Raw genomic sequence first — 13,656 nt, forward strand, 5'->3', positions numbered from 1 at the left:
AGATTGTGATAATTCCCTTGTAGGCAAAAGTAGGGGGGGAAATAATATAACTACCGTACTGGTTTAAGCCAGATATCCATTTATCTCCTGGACATCCTAAAGGTGCTTTTTCAAACTTTGTTTTTTTCTTGAAGATATTTTGCTTCCAATCCAAGAAGCTTCTCCAGTTTGAAGCTTTTTGGATCAGAAGTGAACTGTCTTCCAGGAAAAACAAAGTCCAGATGCCTTTTGAAAAAGCACCTTTGGGACAACCATGACCTGGATGACTGAGAATCTCCATAGAATTTATGTCATGGACAGTCACAAGTCCAGCATACCATTCCAGGTGAAAATATAGGCAACCATAGGACAATCCACACAATGGTTCTAAAACTCTTTCAGATTTACTTCTCCATCCAACATTTTCTTGAACCACTTGGTTAAGAGAGAGATTTTTTTCAATAGAAAAGGCAGGACTTTCACAAGGTGAAGCAATGGCTCTTAACTACCATTAATCAACTTAGACACAATACCAAGCCAGGATCTGATAAGCTGCCCACAAGCAATCATTAAAGGTTCGGTGTTCAAAATCTCACACATACAAAGCAGACTATAATTTACCTTGAGATCTACTACCATGGACTGCACTAGAAGAAAAATGACTGAATTGTCTTCCCAACTGATGTATGTTGATGCTTTGCACAATTTTACACAAGCGATGGCTGCACTTTCAGTTAGCTGCCTACTTCCGCTGTGGCCTGCCAGCGCCTTCCTGAGGTTGTCCAAGAATTGTTTCTATAGTGTCCAAAACATATGAACAAGAAAATAAATTAAAATTGTTTCTAAGTTCAAATTTCATAGCAGACACTGTTCTGCCTGAAGATCAGGAGTCCAGGCAGTTCAAATGAATATAAAGATTTATTGTAAGCTCTCTACAAGAATCTGAACTACTAACAGTTAAAATAAATTGATAAACGTAAATGGAATTCAAGGTGGGTTGAATCATAGTCCCCTTGTGGGTGCCAAGGGACTCAAGATTGATGACACACTTGACCCCTCCCTCAGGCTCTGCCTTGTCATCTCCTACACTACTGATACAAAAATGTAAAGGTTAAGATTCTAACATATTCTGAGTCCAAACCATTTCTGGAGTGCAAAACTATTTTTGCAGTGTTATACTCCAGTAGAAAAAGTAAAATTTGGGGGCAGCAGGTTAAATGCTAATAATATCTAATCATATTAGATAATTAGATTAGTTTGTTCACAAGCCATGGTGGCACAGTGGTTAGAAAGAAGTACTGCAGGGCTAATTCACTGCTCACTCCAGGAGTTCAATCCTGACCGACTCAAGCTTGATTCAGCTTTCCAACCTTCTGAAGTTGGTAAAATGAGGACCAAGATTGTTGGGGGCAATATGCTGACTCTGTAAGCATATTGCCCCCAACTTAGAGAGGGGCTGTACAGTACTGTGAAGTGGCATGTAAGTCTAAATGCTATTGCTGTATCAATTAGATTTCTGAAAGAAAGCAGGCTGGAAATCCTTCATAGAAAATGGTATACTCTTTATTCTCATGGTACAAAATAAATACAACAAAATCCTGCGCATAAAAAAACTTAGCATGTTAAAAAGATGGACTGCTCACCAACATGTAGTACAGGTAGTTCTCACTTAGTAACCATTCTAACTTACAATGGACCCCCACCTCCACCCCAAAAGCTACTTATGACCTCGTTTTGGAGTTCCCACAGTTGCATACAGTCACATTTTGGGTACTTGGCAACCGGCTCTTCATGGCCAGTTGCAGTGTTCCTTGGTTATGACCACAACTTTCTTTCTTTTTTTGGGGGGGGGGGCAGCAAAAAAATATCCATTGAAATACATGGATTCACTTAACAATCACATTGTTTGCTCAACGATCGTGACATTTGCTTAATGAGCACTGCAAAAAAAGTTGTGAGATCGGATCCAGTCATGTAGGTTCCTCAACTTACGATCATCATGACTTAAAAACAGAAATTCCTGATTCTGTTACAATTGAGAGTCCAAGGCTACCTAAAGGCATTCATGAATGGCATGTTTTGGATATGGCTTTAATTAAAAATCAGACGTGTCTGGTTGTTGTTTTTTAATGTTGCCAAAGTTCTCTCTTTTTTTCCCCAACCATTATTTGTTTATTGAGGTTAAACAGGGAAGAAAAAAGAGATGGGATGGAAACAATATATTGAGTACAAATGAAAAAAAATATACACCATACCTATACCTTGTAAAGGAATAAAGCTCACAAAAATGGATTCATATCAATCAATTCAATCTATCAATTTAATGAGCTTATATGCCGCCCAATCCCGGAGGACTCCGGGCAGCTTACAAATACGAAATAAAATAAAATAACACATAGGGGAAACAAAAACAGTTTAATAGTTCATAGGGAAAACTATTTTAAAAAATCTTAACAAATATTGGAGTAGCTAACCACGAAAGGAACAGGGCTAAAGAATCAAACTGCCCCAACCTTGATGGCCTTTTCACAAGGATCTGAAAACTTGGTTTTTGCCAAGGGGCATAGAGACAAAAGAATGGGATTCAGCCACATTAGTGGCGGTACTACTATTGGTGGATGTAATTACTAGAGTGTTTTATGTATTTTATTATAGTTTCGTATGTGTTTTTTTTTTAATGAAGGGACGCGGTGGCTCAGTAACTAAGACACTGAGCTTGTCGATCAGAAAGGTCGGCAGTTTGAATTCCTAGCACCACGTAACAGAGTGACCTCCCGTTGCTTATCTCAGCTTCTGCCAACCTAGCAGTTTGAAAGCATGTAAAAATGCAAGTAGAAAAAATAGGAACCACCTTTAATGGAAAGGTAACAGAGTTCTGTGCGCCTTCGGCATTTAGTCAGGCCAGCCAAGGATACGGTCTTCGGACAGCGCTGGCTCTTTGGAGATGAGCACCGCCCCCTAGAGTTGGGCATGACTAGCTCATATGTATGAGGGGGACCTTTATCTTATGTCTTTTTATGTTATCTGTTCTGTGTTTTTAAACTATTGCGTTGGTTTGCTGTTAGGAGGAAGGAAGGAAGGAAGGAAGGAAGGAAGGAAGGAAGGAAGGAAGGAAGGAAGGAAGGAAGGAAGGAAGGAAGGAAGGAAGGAAGGAAGGAAAAAGGGGGAATTCAAAGGTCAAGCAGTCCAATTGAATGCTTTCCAATGTTCCGTATTTTTTTATAGTCTGAGAGATAGAAAGACTAAAAAGAGAAATAGTAGTGCAGAAAACCAAAATAGTAGAAAGAAACAGAAGTACAAAAAGAAAATGACTTCTAACATCTCTCGCAAAAAAGATAAAGCTTAATTTCAACCCTTAATTTAGGATTATACTAAAGTATCCATTTTACAAATGGTCAACAGCTTTCATCGGTCACCAATCTACATGTTTGGTTCTTGATGGCTATTTACCACCACCATTACCACGCAGGCAGCATCATTTACATACCAGCTACTGGAGAAGAGTGGGAGACTGACTTATTCATTAAACAGATAAGCTTCCCAAAGGGACCTCTTGAAACAGACCAATACAGAAGATTACGGAAGCTTGCTCCAACAGGACCGCACTTACATTTCTTGCTTTTGCATTTGTTTTAAAATACCGTATTTTTCAGAGTATAAGACGCACCAAGATTTTGAAGAGGGGGGGGGAGAGTCTTTGCACTCTGCAAACCTCCCAAAAACGGCCCGTCCCCCCCCTCCCCCCAAAAAAGGGCATGGATAGCCATTAGGTTTCGGGAGGCAAAAAATGCTGTATTCAATGTATAAGACGCACCCAGATTTTCAGCCTCTTTTTTGAGGGAGAAAGGTGCGTCTTATACTCTGAAAAATACTATAAATCAGCTTCTCCATATAAAGACCCCTGATTGGAAGATATTTCAGCTTTCTTTACCTTGTTCATTTTGTTTTCCTCTACTACATCCTTCGCAATGTCTTGGATGATCTCCGGACAAAGGACGAGGAGGATTATTTGCAAGGGCCAAACAGCTGCTTTGCGTTTCGTGCTTTCAGCAAATCCATCGACCAGGTCAAACAGCTTCTCTGCACAATCTGAACCAAAGAAATGAGACGACACAAAACACGCTGAGTTCCACTAACAGAAGAAGGATAAATGGTAAAATCCCTCCCATGTTAATGACAGTATCAATAATTAACAGTACTGCAAAGATATGACTCCTGGACGAGGGAGGGAGGGAGGAAAGGCAGAAAGAAAGGGAGAAAGGAGGGAGGGTGGGATGGAGGGAGGGAGGAAGGAAAGAAGGAAGGAAGAAAGGAAAGATCTAATTACGACCTTCAAGAAGAAAACAGAACACAGCCTAAACATTTAGCCTGGCTTTTTTGTTTTCAAGTTCCGGGCTGAGAAACATCTTGAGAAGTACAAACATTTTCTCTTTAAAAAAAAAAAACCACTTGAGTAGGACCAGTTTGAGATCTGCAGGCCAGATGTTAACACAGAAGACCATTTTTGCCTTAGTGACACAAGCTTAAATGTCAATTTTCTTTCCCCCAGAAAGATGCTGGGTAATCCCAAATGGTTAAACCGAACGACTATTAACATTCTGGCTGGGATTGAGAGGAATTGGAGCCCTGGCAGCTACAGAGCCGCAAATTCGTCAAGGTAATGAGGTGAGGGATGAGGTTTTGGTGAGAGGCGAATCTTCCGAGTTCCTTTCAGTAATGTGGGACTCCGATCCAGAGACCATGTTCAAAACAACTCATTTTAGAAGATTAGCATGGTTGGTTTGCAATTACGTGAGCTTAGCCATGCAGGGAGATGTAAGGAAGAAAATTCATCTGGCAAGGCCTCTTCCTGGTGGGATAAACTCTTACCTGATAGATCTGTCTGTGGTGTCTGGTATAGCTTTGTAAATTCATCCGGATAGTTTTCCACCCAGTTCCAAAATGCCTAGACGATATTTGTCAGAAAGCACAATTAATACAAAGAATACATTTTGTACAGGAGCTACATTTCTAGATGATAAATGATGCAATTGTGCCCTTTCTGATTTCATATGGGAAAGCAAAGACAGAAAAGCAAAAGTGCATAAAATGTTCCGCTCTTACTCTGTAATGCATAAATCAACTCAGAATGTAACTAAGTGTACTACATTGCCCCTTACTAAGCTACCATTATGATGGCTATGGCAGAAAAGAACATCATCTGACCTCATAATCTGGTCTTTCACAGTTTAAACTAAAAGGGTTCATATCAGGTCTTAACACATCGGTCTGATGGGCACTTGCCCAAGGGCGCCACAAACATAAAGGCCCCTTCCTCATCTGTGTATGTTAACCCTTCAATGCACCTTGTATCAGATAAATACATCAACTGTATGGCTTACTAAGTATTATTGTGTTTTTCAAGTCTCGTGTATTGTTCAAATGTTTATCATGTTGATTAGTTGTTGCTGCACAGCATGTTTTTACTGTTTCAACACCAATGTTGGAAGTGCCAACAAAATAAATATATGTAGTTTTAATTTAATTCAATTTAATTTTATCGACCATTCACATTTTTATTCCTGTGAGTAGCAACTAGTCAAGAGAGTTCTACATTATTATAATGAAAGCAGTTTATCTTTTAATACCATTTGGTCAAGCAGAAGGATGCTATTATTTTTCCATCCTTCTCTAGGTAGCCACTGCAGGACAGAATACCTGACTCAGAGACTCCTTTAATCCAGTATACCTAAATTCTTGGGATTTTTTTTTTCTTACTATACATTCATTCAATTTGGCCCTTCTATTTCTAGGCATAAAACAAAACAGAGCACGCACTGAAGATGACAGAAACATGTAAACACATCCATATCAAACTCCATTGTCTACTTCTCTACTCAAGCTTCTGCAAAGACAATCTGGAAAAAGGTACAAGCAAGGGAAATAACATACCTTTTCAAGACTATTGATAACTGCCAGTTGTGCTGCTTTCTTGAGAGTTTTGAACTTAAAGACCGTCTCTGTAAAAATCAGAAAATGGGGAATTCATATGGTAAATCAGTATTCACTTATATGGTATTTTTGAATGTGTTGGACTATAGTCCCCATCAACTGCAGGTATCAATGTTAGATTTGGATGGGGATGAAATATTTTACAGCCCAGCGTATATGTAAAGTGTTAACTGAGGAAAGCTGAGAATCGTGATGGTGAACCTATGACACATGTGCCGGAAGTGGCATGCAGAGCCATCTCTCTGGGCATATGAGCCCTCACCCGTTGCTCTTCCGGATTCCAGTGCGCTGGCCAGTTGGTCTTCACATACGCAGGAGCGCAAGAAACCAGAAGACCAGGTGGCCGGTGTGCATGCACGCTGGAAACCAGAAGATCATCTTTCTGGCCCGCGCATGCACACCAAGCGTCTTCTTTTCTGGTCACCTGGTCTTTGTGTGTGCATGCACGCCGGAAACCAGAAGATCATCTTTCTGGCCCGCGCATGCACACCAAGCGTCTTCTCTTCTGGTCACCTGGTCTTTGTGTGTGCATGTACGCCAGAAACCAGAAGACTAGGTGGCCGGCGTGCATGCACGTGCCAGAAACCGGAAGATCATCTTCCTGGTGCGCACATGCATACCGGGCGGCTGCACATGCGCCCCATTTTGGCACAGTGCCAAAAAGGTTCACCAACACTTGCTTAGACCATGATAAACAAAACAAAAATGAAAAGCCATTTGCTTTTATACACATGGACTTCCAATTTCAACAGTCTTTTCAAAACATATAACCAGATCCCCAGCTTTAAACTTTAAACTATCAAGAGCTTCATCGCATACCTTGTAGTATCCGCTTTAATTTAGTGCAGTCCACACTGATGTATTGCAATAACTCAATATCATGGACATCAGCATTGTCTTCAGAGCACACTGTCAATTCCTGCAATCTGCAAAAATAAACATCCTTCTTAAAATAGAGGATAAAGTTTGGCTGGTAAAATGGGGATGGGATATATAAATAATCTTAAATTTTATCTTTAAATTATTATAAATTAAATTAATTTATAATTTTAAATTATTGTATTCTATTCCATTTCAAATTGTATTTTATTTCAATTTCATTTTAAATTGTATTTCATCAAATTCCATTTTAAATTGCTTTTATCAAATTTTAGTAATAATTTGTTTCTGGAACTTTGCACTTTGTTATGGCCCAAGGGCTAACCAATAAAGACGCAATAAATAGCAATAGCAATAGCAGTTAGACTTATATACCGCTTCATAGGGCTTTTCAGCCCTCTCTAAGCGGTTTACAGAGTCAGCATATTGCCCCCAACAATCCGGGTCCTCATTTTACCCACCTCGGAAGGATGGAAGGCTGAGTCAACCTTGAGCCGGTGAGATTTGAACAGCCGAACTGCAGAACTGCAGTCAGCTGAAGTAGCCTGCAGTGCTGCATTTAACCACTGCGCCACCTCGGCTCTATAAAGGTTAAAGTGGTTTTGAATCTACAAATGCAAAGGAATTAAGGATAATTCTTCAACTTTGAGAATTATGTTATGTTGGAAATGTACAGACAATGCAACAGAGTTAGCGTCTCAGGATTTGTTACCTTTGAAACGATTCAATACAGCAGCCCCCCTCCCCCTCCCCCGGCCCGGTTTTGCTAACTCTGTCTTTAACTTGTATTTGTATGTAAATCAGAACGCATACTTACAAATGAACTGCCTGCTATTAAAAATGTCAACTGGGATTGTCCTTTTGCAAGCCAGCAAACCACTGAAGCCCCCCAATGTTTTCAGGAACCATTGAAAATAGGCCGCATATTAAAAACACACAGCTTGAGCAGTTCCTGAAAGTTCATCACCTTGAGAAACAAGAATGCCACCCACCATTTTTAGTAATAGGCAGCTCAGTTGTAATTAGGGGTTGAGCTTAAATCAGACTTTCTTAACTTGGAGGTTGATTGTATTTCCTTGTTCTATAAAGCTGCTGACCACACACCTCTGCTTGAATGGAATTGTCTATTGATTTGACTCTAAGCCACGCTTAGCATAAAACCATTTCTTGATTAAAAACTGATAACGTTTCTATAAAGTTATTTTAACGCCACTAATTTTATAAAGTGTAGTGAGAAATTTTAGTGTGTCCACTGCTCTTATATAGGACATATGTGTGTATGTATGAGAATGAGAATGAATTTGATGGATGATTGTTGTTTTAAATTGTATTGTTTTTTATGTTTTTTATATTTTGTTTGTAAGCCGCCTGGATTCCTTTGGGATTGGGCGGCATATAAAAGTTTTAAATAAATAAAATAAATAAATAAAATGTATGCCATGCTCTCCCCCTGCACAAACTATGTGCTATATAGAAAATACTATATAAATTACTTCTACTTTTTGACATACAAGGGCAACTAGACCAACACTTTGGCCTGTGGCATAGACCCACTATTTCACCATACAGTGAAGTGTCTGAATCAAACCTTTGTTCTATAAATATGAATAGGAAGAGTATAATCAATTAACATAAATTGTAATGGCATGTGGGAAAGACCTTGGGAGAGAGGATGAAGGGATGATGTCAAGGGAATGGTCAGATAAAAGGGAGCTTAGTCCACAGCTGCAGAGTGGGTGGGATAAGAAAGAGATTCCCCCTAACTTCTCAGGATGTACTTTCAGACTAGCAAGATTCTGTTAATGCAGCTTTACAATAAAGTAGAATTAGCTCATCTGGTAATGATTCCTATCTGGTTAATCCAGTAAGGCCGACAGCAATACAGTGTTAAGATAAAGGCAAAGGTTTATCCTGCCAAGTTCTGTCTGACTCTAGGAGGTGGTGCTCATCTCCACTTCTTAGCTGAGGGAGCCAACATTTCCAAAGAAGTTTCCCTGGTCTTGTGGCAGCATCACTATACACCAAGGGGCAGAGAACGCTATTTCCTTCCCGCCAAAGTGGTATAAGTATAGGTAAGTATAATCTTTATTGTCCTTGTACTTAAATACAATGAAATTGGTACCTATTTATCTACTAGCATTACATGCTTTGAAACTGCTAGGTTGGCAAACGTTGGAGCACGTTAGCATCATGCTGGGCTGTTGACTTTAAACGCCTCAGCATCTTTAAACGCTGAGCATCCCCCTCAGTGATGGTATCCCCTACAGTGTTAAATATGTGCTATTAGTTTATATGCAATAAACCCAAGTCACTAATGAATTTTCCATGAGTACAGTTCCTTGATATCATTCGCAGCTCCAGAATGAAGCCAGCCAAAAAAACCGAAATTCCCAACCGTCCAAGCCTTGACCCCAATTCAATTAATTGTATAATTAAATTTACATGTGCATTTTCTTGTCTCATTTTCTAAATGACCCATGCTCTGGCCAGGGCGCTACAAATAACTGAACCAAGTATTCAATGTAAGTTGAAAAATAAAATAAAAACTTGGTTGCTTAAGTTTCAAATCTACAGAGGCATATCTGAAAACAGAAACGCTAAGGGAGTTGTTCCATTTCACCCAGGCACAAAAATATTTAATTACTCCAATCTGACATGGAAATGTGATGGAAATCCCTCTGCAGATCTTAAATCAAAAACAAGGTTCTCCAGAGAAACAGCAGCAATATTACACTTGCAGATGGGAGCCAAATGGCCACCTCTTTAATGTCTATGCAATTGAGATCACAAATTGAAAACATCAATTGAAATCAACCCCTATCCATCTTCCCAACCAATACAGCTAAGATGAGGAAAGAGAATGCCTAAAGACATAACTCAAGAAGCATATTGATGTATCCTGTCTCATGGCCCCCTCCTATGAATATGGGCTGACATGATAGCAGTTTTCCAATGTGTATGGGGCTGCCACAAAGAAGAATGGGTCAAGATAGTCTCCAAAGCACCTGAAAGCAGGACAAGAAGCAATGGTGGAAACTAATAAAGGAGGAAGCAACTTAGAACCGAGGAGAAATTTCCTGACAGAACAATTACCGTATTTTTGGAGTATAAGACGCACCTTTTTCCCTCAAAAAAGAGGGTGAAAATCTGGGTGCGTCTTATACACTGAACACAAGCATTTTGGCCTCCCCAAACCCCTCCCCCTTCACCAAAATGGTTGTGCATAGCCTTTAGGAGACTCCTAGAGTGCTCCTGGGGGTTGGGGAGGGCAGAAATGAGCGGAAAATGGGCTTTTTTTTGCTCATTCCCACCCCCCAGTCCCCAGGAGCACTCTATAAGCCTCCTAAAGGCTATGCATGTCCTTTGTAAAACAAAAAACACGTCGTTTTTGGGAGGTCTGCAGAGTGCAAAAACTTTTTCTTTTAATTTGCCTCTTCAAAATCTTGTTGCGACTTATACTCTGATGCATCTTATACTCCGAAAAGTACGGTAATCAGTGGAACAACTTGCCTCCAGAAGTTGTGGGTGCTCCAACACTCTTTTAAGAAGAGATTGGACAACCATTTGTCTAAAATCCTGAGCAGAGGATTGGAGTAGAAGACTTCCAAGCTCCCTTCCAATTCTGTTATTCTGAATGAGACATCATCTATCCTAGACACAAGCTGTTGCCATTAAGACATTTAGTACAAAAGACAAAGGACACTTCCTTCAAAACTAGAGGCGTGAAACAATTCTTTGGAACAGATGTTACAAAAGGTTTTCGAAGTTTAGCTGACACAACCTTTAATCATAGATCGGCCACTGTGATGACTACGGCCTGAAGCTGTTCCTACTCAGAATGTATTTCCACACAAAAACGTTGCCTAATCCTATGCCTTTTGGGTGCACTGGAGGCTACATTTCCCAGAATGTTCAGTCAATATAGCCGATTATGTGGAAGAAGCTTGCCCCACAAATGGCATCAGGTTTGGATGCATCCGGTCATGAAAGCTTATATTTTAGAGAAAATACTAGTGAGATGGCTTCTCACCATCATATCTAGAACCTAGGATGCCCAGTCAACATTTCCTTTTTTGCTTTCCCAGATAGGCATATTTTCAAATAAAGGATTGCCTTGTGATCACAAAGCATTTTGATTTCTTTAGGAAGAAAGTAAGCACAAAACTATTCTCAGCAGTAGTTTCTTTAATGTATTAAATATAAATTTTAAGAGGCTCACAATTTGCCACATACTTTTAGGTTGAAAATAGGCTTGTTTGCCCGTTTTCTGTATTAATAATAGTTTAAATGAAATCCGGGAATGGATATTCAATTTTATTAATACTCTCCAACTCAACACCATTGCTAGTAAAAAAAAGATACAAGAAAGAAGTCTTCCTCAAATCAGGAAGCTTGTCTGTCAGGAACTTCTAATTTAATGATGGCGCTCAAATACAGGAAGTTCTTGACTTCTGATCATAATGGAGCCTGGGATTTCCATCATAAACCATGACAGTTGTTAATCAAAGCATCCATATGACCAGAGCCTAACGGGCCGCCCTAAAGCAGCTCCTACAAGACAGTTAAACGGTAGACTTTCGCGACATGCGAATGGCTTTACGCTGAGCCATTCTGTAGAATTCACGGACACGCTAATTTTCTTAGCACCAGCACCCCTCACACACGACTCCTTTGCTTGATGACAGAGTCAAAAACTGGGCATGCTCAGTAGGAGGAGGCGTGGCCAAGTATCTGATTGAAGCGGAAGAGGAGTCTACACCCACATAATTGGATTATCCTTCCAGCACACTGGTGAATCAATGTATTCCTATGGGCGAGGTTGAAGGAGACTTTTAAGTACAGAGAAGTTTGCCTCTCGGCAGCATTTCCACTTTTGTTTTAGAAAGAGAAAAGAAATCACATCAAAATCTGGCTGTTGGCCATCAGATCTCAATGGTGCGATCTTGGAATGGGCCATACAAAGTCCAAAAGCTGTCAATCTTTTTCAAGGATAGACAACATGGAACAGAACTGGGATCAAAGCAGTGGTGGGATTCAAATAATTTAACAACCGGTTCTCTGCTTTAATGGCCAGCTGGGTAGGCGGGGCACAGTGGTCACGTGACTGGGTGGGTGTGGCCAACTCAACATCACTCCCGTCGATGGGTGCTTTGCCTTAGCTCTTACAATGTAATCAGGGTTAACCGGAGAGACAGTTTTTGTAAGCAGGTCAGAATGTTTCCTTCCTGCCTTCCTTACAGGATTAGCCCTGTAAAGTCGGGGGAAACAAATTTCTTCCAACAACCGGTTCTCCAAACTGCCTGGAAAGTTACCAACCAGTTCTCCCGAATAGGTGCGAACCAGCTGAATCCCACCACTGGATCAAAGTATCAATGGCCTCTGTGACAGAAATCACATCATGTTAGTGAGATCAATTTGTTTTCATTACTGCACCTTTTCAAGTCTTTCTACCATCTTCATGTGCATTCTTTCAAATGACAAACTTAATGTAAACCTTCACTGATAATTGAAATCCAAGCAAGCAGCCTACTATAAATAGAGCACAAGGGCACAGGAGACAGGCTATCTTGGGCAGCAATATTTCATTCAACAAATGTCTTTATCTGATTTAACTACAGTCAGAGGGTGGCAGCACAACTTTGGTGACCTTTTTAAGACTGATCCGGCGGGAAAGAGCTCCATCAAGCACTCACCTGGTAGATATACGGCTGAACACCGCATTAAAATTGTTGCAGCTGAGAGAAAAGAGAACCCCAGAGGCGGAATTGCGTAGCTCTGTAGCATGTTGATTCCCTTCACGGTAGGTGTGGATGAAATGGCAGATCTCTGGCAACAGTTGCTTGACCAACATTGTCTCATCGAGCCGCATGGTGTCTTTGGGTTGCTGGAAGACAAAAGTTGAGATGGAATTGCCTTGAGGTGTTTCCACAGCTATGATACTCCAGAGACCAAGGAAGTGTCCTTGACTCATTAGGCACCCAAGTATTCCAGGGTCTCCAACCGTGGCAACTTTAAGCCTGGTGAACTTCAACTCTGGGAGTTGAACTCCACTAGGCTTAAAGTTGCCAAGGTTGGAGACCCCTGAAATATTTTTCTGTAAGAAAACTACAGAAATGTTCAAGAGCACAGCTGCTTAAAACCTTCACTCTTCCAGTTATTTACCCCAACTGTGTGTACTTCTAGGACCCAATTGAGAATGTGTCTGTTAATCATGTGGTGCAGCCATGTTAACTGCCTTTCCGCACACCACAAAAGAGGACAAAACCTCAATACTTCTCATGGAGGATGTAAGTGGGTGAAAACTGGAAGTGATACAGAGACAGTTTCTAGAGAGGATTCTAGGAATAGGTCATTCAAGTCTCCAGTCAGCTGTTTCAATGACACAGCTAATTAATTCATTTGCTTACTTACAGGAAAGAGAGTTTGTACACTGTTTCAATCGAGGGGGATTGATTGGGAGAAATATTTTAATCACACAGGCCTATGGAGATTTTCAACCATCCAGATCATGGTTGTCTCAAAGGTGCTGTTTAAAAGGCAACTGGACTTAAACAGAGGGATAGAGTCAGGATCACGTGAAATGTTAATACCACTTTATAAGGCCTTGGTAAGGCCATACTTGGAATATTCAGTTTTGGTCGCCATGAGGTAAAAAAGATGTTGAAACTCTAGAAATAGTGCAGAGAAGAGCAACAAAGAGGATTAGGAGACTGGAGGCTAAAACATATGAAGAACGGTTGCAGGAACTGGGGAGGTCTAGTTTAATGAAAAGAAGCACCTGAGGGTAGGACAAGAAGCAATGGGTGG

General features: G+C 40.5%; 1 protein-coding gene across 4 annotated transcripts in view; it reads right to left on the reverse strand.

Moving 5' to 3' along the window:
* Positions 1 to 13,656, reverse strand: part of NF1 (neurofibromin 1) — a 270,036-nt gene that overhangs the window by 222,608 nt on the left and 33,772 nt on the right. For all 4 annotated transcript variants that reach the window (XM_087717167.1, XM_087717166.1, XM_087717165.1 and 1 more), the window contains exons 4-9: positions 12,543 to 12,733; positions 6,790 to 6,896; positions 5,911 to 5,978; positions 4,849 to 4,924; positions 3,911 to 4,068; positions 601 to 774 (exon numbers count right to left, since the gene is read on the reverse strand). In XM_087717167.1, the coding sequence (XP_087573293.1) occupies positions 601 to 774; positions 3,911 to 4,068; positions 4,849 to 4,924; positions 5,911 to 5,978; positions 6,790 to 6,896; positions 12,543 to 12,733 (774 nt within the window). The remainder of the gene's footprint in view (positions 1 to 600; positions 775 to 3,910; positions 4,069 to 4,848; positions 4,925 to 5,910; positions 5,979 to 6,789; positions 6,897 to 12,542; positions 12,734 to 13,656) is intronic.

The sequence above is a fragment of the Thamnophis sirtalis genome, unplaced genomic scaffold, assembly GCF_051295495.1.
Source record: "Thamnophis sirtalis isolate CommonGarterSnake01/CBP01778 unplaced genomic scaffold, rThaSir2_p1.2 scaffold_6, whole genome shotgun sequence".
Taxonomy (NCBI): Eukaryota; Metazoa; Chordata; class Lepidosauria; order Squamata; family Natricidae; genus Thamnophis; species Thamnophis sirtalis.